Source organism: Pecten maximus, chromosome 17 (assembly GCF_902652985.1).
Source record: "Pecten maximus chromosome 17, xPecMax1.1, whole genome shotgun sequence".
NCBI lineage: Eukaryota > Metazoa > Mollusca > Bivalvia > Pectinida > Pectinidae > Pecten > Pecten maximus.
In genome coordinates this window covers 29,041,618-29,055,256 of record NC_047031.1, presented here as the reverse complement: position 1 = coordinate 29,055,256, position 13,639 = coordinate 29,041,618, and the positions used below count along the sequence as shown (strand labels likewise).

At 45.5% G+C, this 13,639-nt stretch overlaps 1 protein-coding gene across 1 annotated transcript; it reads right to left on the bottom strand.

Annotated features, from left to right (window-relative positions):
• Positions 1–50: 50 nt before the first annotated feature.
• On the bottom strand, positions 51–13,017 carry LOC117315291 (serine-rich adhesin for platelets-like). The gene is made up of 2 exons (XM_033869440.1): positions 6,211–13,017; positions 51–6,137 (listed from the first exon to the last, which is right to left on the bottom strand). Exons 1-2 carry the CDS (start codon positions 13,015–13,017, stop codon positions 51–53), a joined length of 12,894 nt encoding a protein of 4,297 aa, XP_033725331.1.
• Between the last annotated feature and the right edge of the window lie 622 nt (positions 13,018–13,639).

Genomic DNA, 13,639 nt, shown 5'->3' with positions numbered 1-13,639 from the left:
TCTATTGATATAAATCTAATGATGATATGAAGTTAGTAAAGCACTTTCTGTTAACCTCCTGTCACATACGAGCATTCACACGTGTTGGGATGACATTTGATATCCTTGGTCATGGAACATTTAGTTTCGCACCAGGAGACCATACCTGCTACCGTTTCGAATGCGCCTTTACCCTTACACACCATTCGCTGTCCCGAGGAAATTGTTATTCCGGAGGATTTCTGCCTTTTCCCAGAAGACGAGGACGAACCTCCGACAACTGAACCTCTACTCGATCCACTTACTGATGAATGGAAGATATTGCTACCACTGAATCCGTTACCAAAACTATTCTGCAATGCTGGAGATCTTTTGGTATTTCCAAACGACTTAGTCGTCTTGAACGTCTCTGTCGTTCGGACAGAGTTTGCAGTTCCCAGCGGAATTGCTGTTCTACCAGATTTTCTGAACGATTTAATGTTTCCAAACGGATTTTGTGTCTGGAAAGAGCGCGATGATTCGAACACACGACTGCCGCTATTCAGCAATCCACTCCCAGAAGACCCACCAGAAATTGTGCTGGAAATTCCACCGACCTGCTGCAAATATCTCAGTGTTGTCGTGCAGCTACACTCACATTTTGCACTTCTGCACATGCGTCTGTCGATGAGACAACTGTTTATACACCATAGGTTGGAGCCAATGGTATTACTAAAGTCTCCTTTTGCCCCACACATCAGGCTTTGACCTGGACAAACAGATTGTGATTCTTGCCCCGAAATGACAGTCGTAGACGATACGGTGAACTGGAAGCCGTCAGAGCTAAGACCAGCATTCGCTAGTGTACCGCCTTTGTGGAATGCTGCAGACCCGGGAGAGTTAGTGGTTCTTGTTGTAATAGTCGTTGTAGAGCCCCCACTGCCTCCTAAGTTTCCGCTCTTCGTCTGTGTAGTTGTGGTCGTAGTCCTGCCAACATTTTCGTGTTTTGTAGTCCCCATTATTGTTTTGAGGTCAGTAAATTTACTTCCACCGGAGTTTTGATTTACTGCACTTAAGCTGTCAACGTTTCCAGAACGCCAGCTGCTTCCCCCGTTAGTTAAAGCTATTCCACCGCTTCCCCCACTTCCGGTTAGACTGCTACTCCCTTCTTGCTGCTTTATAATATCGGGGTTATTCTGACTTCCATAGATTTGGAAATTTTTTCCAGCACTGGTAGCGCTCTCGACACCAGATAATTGTATTCCATTAGAGGAAAGATCAGCGCCGCTTGCTTTACTCCCAGATATACCAATTACACTACCGCCAAGGTTCTGGGCCGGGATGCCAGGGCCGTTCTTCATCAGGGCAGTCATAACAGAATTCAGTCCAGACGTAATCGGCGGAAGACCCGATGTGGTAAATCTTGACGAAGTCTTAGTAGTTCCTACATATTCAGTGGGAGACGCCGACACCATATTGGAAGTCAATGACGGAATGTTTGTAGTCATTCTTCCATTTAAGATATTTTCGAGACGTACTCGTTCTGCCGTAGATCTGGCCGGGCTATTGAACTGGTTATGTGTTGACCTCGATGTCACAAGCGACTTGACGGACATTGGTGAATCGAGAGAGACAGCAGTTTTAGCTCGTGTCCGCCCCGACAGAATTGTGTTAGATGAACCAGCATCAGCAAAACTCTTGAGAATACTACTTATATCAGCTGCGCCTCCTCTTAAGATTCCAACGTTTGCCAGAGCTCGGGCGTTAGACAGTAATTGCCGGCGACTTATAAAATCCCTTAATAAGTTCGAATCTGTATTTTTTTGTGGGGTGGAGGAACTGCCGGTATTAAAGGACGAGGACGAGGACGACCGAATAACCCCCTCTGCAGTTTTAGAACTTGGCGCTTGGAGGCCGCTGCCGAGTGTATTATCTAACCAGCTGGACTGGGAAGATGATGGCGATTTTGTGATTATTTGGGTCTTTGTATTAAGTACATTTTCTTTATTATTCTGTTGTCTAGCTTTTGCACCATTTCCAAAGACCCTATCGAAACTGCTACCGGAAGACGGTTGCACGAAAGTGGAAGAGGTGGGCAAAGACGATCGGGTAGATGTTCTTTGGGTTTTTACTAGCAGGTGATGTACTGGTTCAGGAATAAGAAAACTGTGTGGTGGAGGTGGTAGATCTGAAAGAGAGGATGGTTTTAATGTCCTCGCCGAAGCGGTTTGTGTTATCACTCTAGTGCCACCATTGACCGAGTCGTGAAGTCCGCGGCTTTGTTCGCCGTTCCATGCATTACCAAAGGATGTAGAGCCAGCAGTTGATGGAATGATGCCCTCCCTAAACAGCACGTTATTTCCGGAAGATTTAGCATAGGAGTTTTCCATCCCATTACCCAAACTGTTTGGTGTTCCAATATCATAACCAAGAGAATTGATGGAGTTAACGGGGAGTGTATCCGCTTGTGCATTGGACTCAACTGTTTGAGTAGTCTTAAACGAAGTCCTGATATTAGTCGAACCTGTTCCCTCTTTATTTCCGTCAAGTCTGTTTACTCCTCCGTTCAGAGAACCTGATCCAAAAGCAGTATTGCTTACTCCTTGATTAGATGTAATGCTCAGCGCTTCTCCACCGAACTGACCACCCAACTCATTACTTACTGAACTACCAGCAAGCCGACCTGATAAAACTTCTGTTAGTTTTGAAATTTCTATTGATCCGCCATTAAGTTGGCTACCAGTTCCCGTCATTGTTGATCCGCTATTGGAATGAGTTTTTGTTAGCGCCGATCCTATTGATCCGACGAGATGACTTCCAGCTGAGCCACTAGTAAAATGACTACTGTCTGCTGATCCACCAGTAAACTGACTCCCCGATCCTGTTGATTCGCCAACAAGTTGAATTCCCGTTTCTGTCAGCGTAGTTCCGTCATGATATTGACTGCCTGGGTCCGCTCCTATTGATTCGCCGACCAGTTGACTTCCTGATTCTATCATTGTAGATCCGCCATTTAATTGACTACCTGTACCTGTTGATCCGCCAACCAGTTGACTTTCACCTTTTGTAACCGTAGATCCAGTTTTTATTTCTGTCAACGTCGATCCGACATGATATTGATTTCCGGTGTCCATTTGTTTTGTTCCGTCAATAAATCGACCCCCGGTTCCCGTTGATCTGCCGAGGACTTGACCTGCTCTTTCTGTAGATCCACCATGATATTGAATTCCCGATTCAATCCCTGTTGATCCGCCGACCAGTTGATGCCCGGTTTCTTTCAACGTCGATCTGCCATGATTTTGACTTCCGGTTTCAATTTTCATTGATCCGCCATTAAACTGACTCCCTGCTTCTGTTGATCCGCTGACGACTTGACTTCCACCTTCTGCAAGCGTCGCTCCGCCATGGTATTTAATTACTGCTTCCGCTCCTGTTGATCCACCTGCCAGTTGATTTCCCATGGTTACTTCTGTTGGTTCGCCTGTCAACTGGCTTCCGGTTTCTGTTAACGTTGATCCGCTTTGAAATTGATTGACGGTTTCTGTTATCGCTGAACCGTTATTTAACGAACCTTCTGCCCCCGTAAGATATTCCCCACCTGACACCCGGCCTCCTCCTACCATAGGACTTGTTGGGGCAGTTTCAAGCATATTTTTATGCATGTCTGCACCAACCACAGTTTGAAACTCATTATTACTGTAGCCAGGCATCAACGAACTACCTCCATCTAATACTGAATAACCAGTACGTGCGGTCTTGACGGAGATGGAGTTGGACGATGTGTGGGAGTTTTCCCTTGGTACGAACTCCAACATGTTTGTATTCATGTCTGCTATGCCGCCACCGTTGCCCGTGAAAAGGGAGTGTTCTTGCATCACGGCATTGCCACTGGCCAAGGTATCGTGCATTGTGCCCCCAACATCGGAAGAAATATGTGACTTAAACGCCTCCGTTTTTGGCAAAGCACTTTTCCCACTTACACTTACTCGTCGAGTTTCAATTGAGACCCTATTAGCCTCGTTTAGTGCTACTTGTGGTTGTCCTTGAGCCGAATTTCCTGTATCTGTTTTTGTTGATTCGATACTCTGCTGGCTTCCCGTTTCAAACAGTACTGAGTCGCCTCGCTGATCTGTGAGGGGTGCACTTACAGGAAGCCGATTCCCACTATTTAATAGATCTGCAGATTCGACCAATGTTGAACCACCCGAACCACTCGGTGATTTACCTTCGGCCACTGTCCTGGTTTCCTCTGTATATCTCACGGTATTGACTGATTGGGAGGAGTGAGCCGGCGATTGAACTGTGTCTACATTTCCACTTGTACTTGATGAATGTACGGTTCCTATTGATTCTCCAACAAGTTGATTTCCCGTGTCTGTCAGAGTCGATCCACCATGATACTGACTTCCGGTTTCAGTTCCTGTTGGTCCGCCGAACCGCTGACTTACTGTTTTTGTGAGCGTCGATCTACCATGATATTGACTTCCGGGTTCAGTTCCTGTTGTTCCGCCGTCGAGTTGATTTCCTGTTTCTGTCATTGTCGACCCGCCATGATATTGAATTCCTGTTTCCGTTTGAGCTAACCCACCATTAAACTGACTCCCGGTCCCTGTTGACCCTTCGACGAGTTGGCTTACTGTTTCTGTTAGCGTCGATCCACCATGGTATTGACTTCCGGATTCAATTCCTGTTAATCCGCCGTCGAGTTGACTTGCTGCTTCTGTCAGCGTCGATCCACTATGGTATTGACTTCCGGTTTCCATACCTGTTGACCCACCGACGAGTTGACTTCCACTATCTGTCAGCGTCGATCCACCATGGTATTGACTTCCAGATTCAATTCCTGTTGATCCGCTATCAAGTTGACTAACCGTTTCTGTCAGCGTCGATCCACCATGATACTGACTTCCGGTTTCTGTTCCTGTTGATCCACCGACGAGTTGACTTCCACTATCTGTCAGCGTCGATCCACCATGGTATTGACTTCCAGATTCAATTCCTGTTGTTCCGCCATCGAGTTGACTAACTGTTTCAATCAGCGTCGATCCACCATGGTATTGACTTCCGGTTTCTGTTCCTGTTGTCCCGCCGACGAGTTGACTTCCACTATCTGTCAGCGTCGATCCACCATGGTATTGGCTTCCAGATGCCATTCCTGTTGATCCGCCGACTAGTTGACTGACTGTTTCTGTCAGCGTCGATCCACCATAGTTATTATTTCCAGGTTCAATTCCTGTTGATCCAACGACTAGTTGTTTTCCGGTTTCTGTTGATTCACCGACAAGTTGACTTGCTGTTGATTTCAGTGTCGACCCGCCATGATATTTAATTCCGGTTTCTGATCCTGTTGATCCGCCGTCGAGTTGACTTACTGTTTCTGCCAGCGTCGATCCACCATGGTATTGACTGCCGGTTTCCATTCCTGTTGATCCACCGACGAGATGACTTCCTTTATCTGTCAGCGTCGGTCCACCATGGTATTGATTTCCAAATTCCATTCCTGTTGATCCACCGACTAGTTGACTGACTGTTTCTGTCAGCGTTGATCCACTATGGTAATGACTTCCAGGTTCAATTCCTGTTGATCCGCCGTTCATTTGACTGACTGTTTCTGTCAGCGTCGATCCACCATGGTACTGACTTCCGGTTTCTGTTCCTGTTGATCCGCTATCAAGTTGATTAACGGTTTCTGTCAGCGTTGATCCACTATGGTAATGACTTCCAGGTTCAATTCCTGTTGATCCGCCGTTCATTTGACTGACTGTTTCTGTCAGCGTCGATCCACCATGATATTGACTTCCGGTTTCTGGTCCTGTTGATCCGCCGACTAGTTGATTTCCTGTTCCTGTTGATTCATCGAAAAGTTGACTTGCTGTTGTTTTCAGTGTCGATCCGCCATGATATTTAATTCCGGTTTCCGATCCTGTTGATCCACCCACGAGTTGACTTCCACTATCTGTCAGCGTCGATCCACCATGGTATTGACTTCCAGATTCAATTCCTGTTGATCCGCCGTCAAGTTGACTGACTGTTTCTGTCAGCGTCGATTGACTTCCGGTTTCTGTTCCTGTTGATCCGCTATCAAGTTGACTAACAGTTTCTGTCAGCGTTGATCCACCATGGTATTGACTTCCGGTTTCTGTTCCTGTTGATCCACCGACGAGTTGACTTCCACTATTCTGTCAGCGTCGATCCACCATGGTATTGACTTCCAGATTCAAGTCCTGTTGATCCGCCGTCCAGTTGACTGACTGTTTCTGTCAGCGTCGATTCACCATGGTATTGACTTCCAGTTTCTGTTCCTGTTGATCCGCTATCAAGTTGACTAACAGTTTCTGTCAGCGTTGATCCACCATGGTATTGACTTCCGGTTTCTGTTCCTGTTGATCCACCGACGAGTTGACTTCCACTATCTGTCAGCGTCGATCCACCATGGTATTGACTTCCGGTTTCTGTTCCTGTTGATCCGCTATCAAGTTGACTAACTGTTTCTGTCAGCGTCGATCCACCATGATACTGACTTCCGGTTTCTGTTTCTTTTGATCCACCGACGAGTTGACTTCCACTATCTGTCAGCGTCGATCCACCATGATATTGAATTGCGGTTTCCGTTTGTGTTGATCGGGAATTAAATTGACTTCCACCTACTGGACTAGTTTCTATTGTTCCCAAGGAATCAACTGTTTGGGAGGAGAGAGCCGGTGATCGATGTATGCCTACATTTCCACTTGTACTTGATGACTGTTCGGTGACAACTGATCCAGACCCCCGTATGTGTGAATTACCACCAGTATTTACATAAGTTGATTCGCCCGTGATTCCGATTTTACTTGTATGGCCTCCGGAACTAGTTTCATCGAACAAAGTGGTAAATTGCCCGTCTTGAACACCGGATATGGTATCGCTATTACCTGTTGCAGTCATTCCAATATAATTCTCCTTCGACGGTGACGCGGTATTTAACCTACTATTTGAGGTAAATGAATCCAATGAATTTATCGCTCTTTGTGTTTCAAGGAAATGATCAACTCCTGTCCTAAGAGATGCATCTGGCGCTCCCGGGACAACCAATTTGTTTCCGTCGACACGACTTTTGTCAACAGCGACAAACCCGCCTCCCCGGGGTAGGTCGTGAGTGACGAAATCCGTGCCTTTAGACTCTATTATGCTCATAGAACCAGGAACGGTACCAACCGGCGATTCAGGTTTGTGTAGAAGGAAATTATTGTGTGCATATACGGAATTAACATTACCAGCATCAGACGCAGTCTCGGCATTGAAACCGGATGGCGTTGTGTAAAAAGTATTTGGTTCAGAAGTTACCTGACCATTGCTTCCCTGAATACCCTTAGTTGATGTTATAGTCGTGGTCGACTGATGTTCATTCCCTAGCACATTGTTAGTTGTTGGAATGTAAGTGGTTCTAGCGGTTTCTTCTGTTTGAGATCTGCTACCAGTAATTACGAAAGTCTCTCTTTCTTTTGGAACAATGTTGTTACCAGATGCCGTTGATGAGGATTCGAAGGATGAATTAGAGGACATGAAATTGTTGCCGACCTTTCCAATATCTACATCGCTATTTGATGTAGCTGTACCTGAAGACGTTGATGACTGAAATGAAGTATGCATTGCCGACAGAGTAGTATCAACTCCAGTTCCGGTTCCGGGTGAGTCCGTAGGGAGGTAATTGGATGTTATAGTGTTTGAAGTATGTCTCGTAGGCTGTTTTTCGACGTTCCCATTTGAGGATTCCCATATGATTGATGTATGTGAACCTGCTATTTCTGTATTACCGACATCCCCAGCATGTCCCTGTGATGACCGGCCAATATTCGCGTCGGTTGTTAACGTGTCATATGCTGTTTTAAGTGTATTAGTATTTCCAGAACTGGAAAAAGCAACCGCGTTTGATTTGCCAATACCCTGATCACCTGATATCACAGTGGAGCCAATGTCTGTATTTGCTTGCTGACCGCTGGAACTTTGTTGGTCAAAATGATTGGTGACAGTCGTCACGACTGATCCAGACGACCCACCTGAGTTATTAACAATGTCAAACTTACTAGATTTATCCCCAGTCGAATGCATTACCACAGTGTCGGCACCAGTTTGTCTTGTATTTGCTTGGCTGTTTCCGACAGTAGCCAATTGGTTATTTCCACCACTACGACCAGATGTCATAATATTTGTGATTGTAAGAAGCTGACTTCTGTTAACCAGTGCACTTATTGTATCTAGGAAAGACATCAATCTGGAGCGATCGATATCTTTTCCGCTGGCAATAATGGAGTCAAGAACAGGAACAAGGTCAGGTCGACCAGCCCGGTCAATTAGTTGCTTGATCAGTGTATATATAGTCATAGCATCCTGGTCACTCAGTGTTATGGTATCTGATGCGACGTAAGTACCGGGTAGTGTCTGATCTGTTAAAGGGTCGGTCTGATGGCCGGATGTATGTGATGTAACTCTCTGAGACTCTGGCGTGATCATTGCATCATTATTTCCCAATTGTGATTGCATATCCAAGTTATTCCCTGCATTTGTTGTATCCGGAGACATTGCAACTGACTCTACGGTGTTGCCAAAATTCATGGAAACAGAATTACCATCCTTTAACTGCTCGTCCACTCCCGGAATTTTGTAGTGAGTATCGAAATGGGAACTAATGGCCTCCCCTGTATCTGTAACACTTGGTGATCGAACGTAATGTTCGGTAGGTATTGCTTCAAACTGAGTTACTGGTGCTCCGGTTTTGTCGAGCTGGTTTCTTGGTGTTCCAGCAGCTTCAAATTGGGACGTCGTTCCTGTTGTTTCATACTGATTGTTCGACATTCCGCCTGTCTGTAATATGTTGTTGGCTGTTCCAAAATTTGCCAGATGATTTGTCTGTACTCCCGTATTGTCAAGATGACTTGTGGACGTCCCTGTCGATTCGAATTGTGACACGTGTGTTCCAGTTGTTGTATCAATGCCCAACATCTCTCCCGATTGCAAGAGATTACTGGTCGTTCCAGCACTTTCAAAATTACTTGTTTTTGACTCTGTATTTTCGAAATGATTCGTTGGCGTTCCTGTCCTTTCAAATTGAGAAACATGTGTCCCTGTTGTTTCAAGATGCTTGCCCGATAGTCCACCCATCTTACTATTAGTTGTTCCCAAACTTTCAGCTTGGCCAGTGTGTGTTCCTGTTGTGTCGAATTGACCACTAAGCGTTTCCACTGTCTCGAATTGAGTCGTTCTTGTACCTGTCGTTTCAAATTGATTACCTGTATCATACTGTGTGTTCCGTGGTTCTTCGGTATTGGAGAATGGACTTTCTGTCGCCATACCAGTACCAGATGTGCCAGTGGTGCTCCGAACTTCTGTCAGAGCATTTAAAGAAGCCATATCAACTGCCTGTCTTTGAATGTTATCCGATAACGGTATATTGTTCGATCCGTATTCGACATTCGTCTGTGTATCTGAAACACTAGATGAAGACGTCATTATTCTATCCACCGTATTCCCATTTCCCTGAGCCATAGTAAAATCAGTGGTATATGCACTGCTCGTATCTACATGGCCAGCATTGGCGTTGGTACCGGTGTCACCAATCATCGGGCCACCTTGCTGTGGCAATTCTGTAGGTCCTACATCAACGCTATTCCCAGATGTGAGGTCCATTTTGTAATGGGATATTTCTACAAGACCCGAATCAACACCCCTTCCAGACGCTACAGTCTTTTGAGATAAATCCTCAGGACCAGTATTGACGACATGTCCAGACGCCACGACATTTTGGCGGTGTGATGAGTCTCTGGTGTTGGTTTCCAAGGCCTGACCCGGGTTCATACTGGGCTCTACGAGGCCGGTATCAAGACTCTGACCTGACAACGTACCTCCTAGCTTTGATGATGTTTGTGTGAACTCCGTATCAACTCTGTTCGCATCCCGTTGGTATTGGGTCGTCTGTAAGATGCCACCTGGTTCTGTTCCGTGTCCAGATATCATGTCTGTTTGCTGATATGTCGATTCGGCGTGACTCGGACGTTTGCCATGACTAGTACTATCTGTCCCTGAATGGAAACTAGTTTTCTCGGTGGGGATAGAGCCAGCTCCGTTTCCTGTGGATACATCTAGCTCATTTGCGGAACCTCCTTGGCCTTGTGACGTGTCGGCTGAATTATGAACTTGTGTAATCGTGTGCGTAGACCACGTATTTACGTTGTTTGTATTCATTCCCCCACCAACTTTTTCAGTAGGAGTATTGGATTCGACATTGTCTATATAACTGATAGATTTGCCTGTATCTATAAAATGCTCTGGATGCTGAACAGACGCTTCACTGCTGAGTTTTGTCATGCTTACTTCATTCATAGTTCCCTCCTGTAGAGAGCGTTTCGGATCAGAAGCAGGGACGTCGATCAAGTTCTGGATAACTGGGTCAGAGTTTTGAACAGTTCTGGAATCGACAGTTGTGTATCTATCCAACACAGGTGATGTATCCGGGGACGAAGTCCCTATATTGACTGTCTCCGTGTTCGTATGAATACCACCCATAGATCCATCATGATATTTTACAATATTTGTTTGAGTAGATGGCGTATACTCGGCGGCCTGTGAACCCGTCATTGTATTAATTTGTGAATCCGCTGTACCGGCGTTCATATCCAAATGAGCGCCACTTGTAGTGGCATCATGATATTCTACAATGGTCTCTGGATTGGTAGACATATGATCGGCATGTACACCAGTGTTTGTATTCATTTGTAAATCGGATGTACCGGCGTTCATATCCATGCGAGTGCCACTCGTAGTCGCATCATGATATTCTACCACATTCGGTAGATTAGAAAGTACATGGTCGGCTTGTGAACCCGTGTTCGAATTCAGGTGGGAATCGGTTGTACCGGCATTCATATCTATATGAGCACCATTGGCTGTCGCGTCTTGGTATTTTACAAAAGTCTGTTGATTATACGACAAATGATCGGCTGGTAAACCCGTGTTTCTGTTCATTTGATAATTAACTGCACCGGTGTTCATATTGTTATTAGTACCAACAGAAGTCGCATCATGATATTCTACAAAGGTTTGTTGATTTGTGGACAAGTGGTCGGCGGAGTTGGTACTATTATGGGTGTCAGCCGGCCAAGTGTTCATAAATGAGCCATTAGTGGTCATGCTATGATAGTCAACAAACGTCTGCTGATTGGTTGCCAGCTGATCACCTGGTGTGACGGCGTCAGTGTTTACAATGCTATGAGTATCGCCAGTTCGAGAGTCGACACTCCCATGAGAATTCATTACATGGGAATCTATGAAAACCTCCGGGTTATTATGAGTTTTGTCCATTCCTTCATTCTGGGCTGTAATATCTTTATGGTGCGTTTCCATAACACTACGAACCTCTGTCAGTGCTTCTAGAGAGGCCATGTCCACTTTATGCTGGTTACCCGAAGATTTCACTAGTGTTTCCGAGGGTCGGTCGCCTGGAATACTTGATGCAGTAGCTGTTCCAAGTCCGGCGTAATTGATATGAATATCCCCTGTACCTGCAGCACTGGCGCCTGTTTCGGTGTTAATGGAGGAATGCACATCACTTGTAGTCATTGATTGATATTCGCCTGTATTGGACATGTTCTCTCCCGCCATGTTGAATCCACCAGTCGTTGAGGTACTCCCAGTTGTATCCTGTTGATGGGTAGTATCTGTTGTACTTTGAATTCCACTAAAAGCTACTAATGACTGCATATCAACACTGTTTTGCTCGCCGCGGTGTAATAAAGCCCCCGATGTCGTTGGCTGGTTGAAGTCCGGCGGATTGGCCATGTCTGGTGGCTCTCGGATCTCGTTCGGTACGTCAACAACTCTCACCATCTGTGTTGATACCTGCTTGCCAGACGCCATCTTGGTAAATTCAGTAGCTTTCACTGCATTGTCAGTGGTCGGTGGATCGACTGAACCTGCCGTACTGGACTCATGAATAGTGTTCGTATATGTACTATCTTGTATATTTTCTTGTAAGCCGTTTGAAACCACATTACTGGATAGGTGTGTAGCTGAACCTGGTTGTTGGAAACTAGAATGCGTTAATCTTTTCACGCCAGATCCAGCCAAGTCCGGTTGCATTGTAATATACTCTCCGCCATTCGTTACAGAGGGATCAGAGTGGCTGTTATCAGAAGTAACAAATGACGTGGATTGGAACGTAGATGAATGTTGCCACCCTCTATTACCAGTGTTAGTGGTCGTTGTGATCTCTGGAGAATAACCTGTAGCTGATGATCGTACATCCGTTGCCGCAGCACGGTCTGTCTGATACGTAACTGAGTCAGCTGGCTTGATGAACTGATGATTTGCAGAATTTTGAACAACGATTTCGTTGTCTTTATTTCTAACCATATGTCCTTCGGGGCTTAAAGTTGCATCGGGCCTTACGTTGGCGGTCACACTTCCGTTGACGACGTTACTAAGACCAGGACCAAGATTCCGTGCGCTAGCTTCACTAATAGTATTAGACACAACTTTATTCTCGCTGATGATATTTTTAGTGTGTATCCAGGCAGGAGCATCACCACTAATACCAGACATTTCATTGTTTGATATGCTATTTTCAGCGTGTAATCCAGATATCCGTGCACCAGCGTCACCAATATTACCAGATATTTCATTATTAAATGTGTTGCTATTTTCAGTACGTAACTCTGATTTCCGAGCACCAGTTCCACCAATAACCTCAGCCGCTCCGCGATATTCTGTTGAAACCAAATTTCCATCCGCTATATTTTCGCTGATCGTATTTTGTTTACCACTGGACAAGTTCGTACTGTCGAAACTTTGAGATTTAATAGTTTTTTTATCACCAGACATAGTCCCATGTAACGCTGTTGGGACAGGTGGTATGAAACCGCTGGCATCGTTTGAAAGATATGACGAATCTCTGGAAGTAATTGGTGACTGTGAATCTCCGCTGGCGACACCAGAAAAGTATGTTTCAGAATGTCTTATGGTAGAGCCATCAGAACCAAACGCTGAAACGCCGTCAGAGTGCCCCGTATCACTAGATCCTGACGACATGCCTTGTATGGTGTCGGTGCCGTGTCCTGAGCGGGAAATACTTTGACCACTAATGATGTTAGGTCCATCGACCGCTGTGTCTTGGATAATCGTGTCTTGGACCAGATTAGACCCGTGTTGTTCTGTATGACTATTACTGAAGGCAGTGTCTACCCCTGATAGGTGTTTTTCGGCGACTATCGCAGCAGATTGAACGTTGCTGACAGAACCGTCACTTCCAGGAAAATCCTTCATTATGAGATTGGATTCCTCTGCTTTCCATATTCTCCGAGGCAAATTCCCTTGAATACTTTATGGGTCCTTCAGTGCCTTGCTTCATACCTATACCAGTATCGGTCTTTCCTGTAATTTCATTCAAATTGTCTATTTGTGTTCGAGCAGATTGATGCGCATTCGCCGAAGTTGTAGTTGTCATAGTTGACGAGTTTTCAACTGGTGTAGTAAACCCGTCAGTTGAACCCATCCCTGTTGTAAAGTCTGGAGTGTTGGATTGACCACTTCCCTGATGCACTGAAACCCTAGTCGACGTAGTGTGAACCATGGAAGGAACAGAATCTTGCATACGTGTAACTTCTGATTCTTTTGTTCTAGAACCTTGCTCAGATTCGGACCAGGTCTGGTG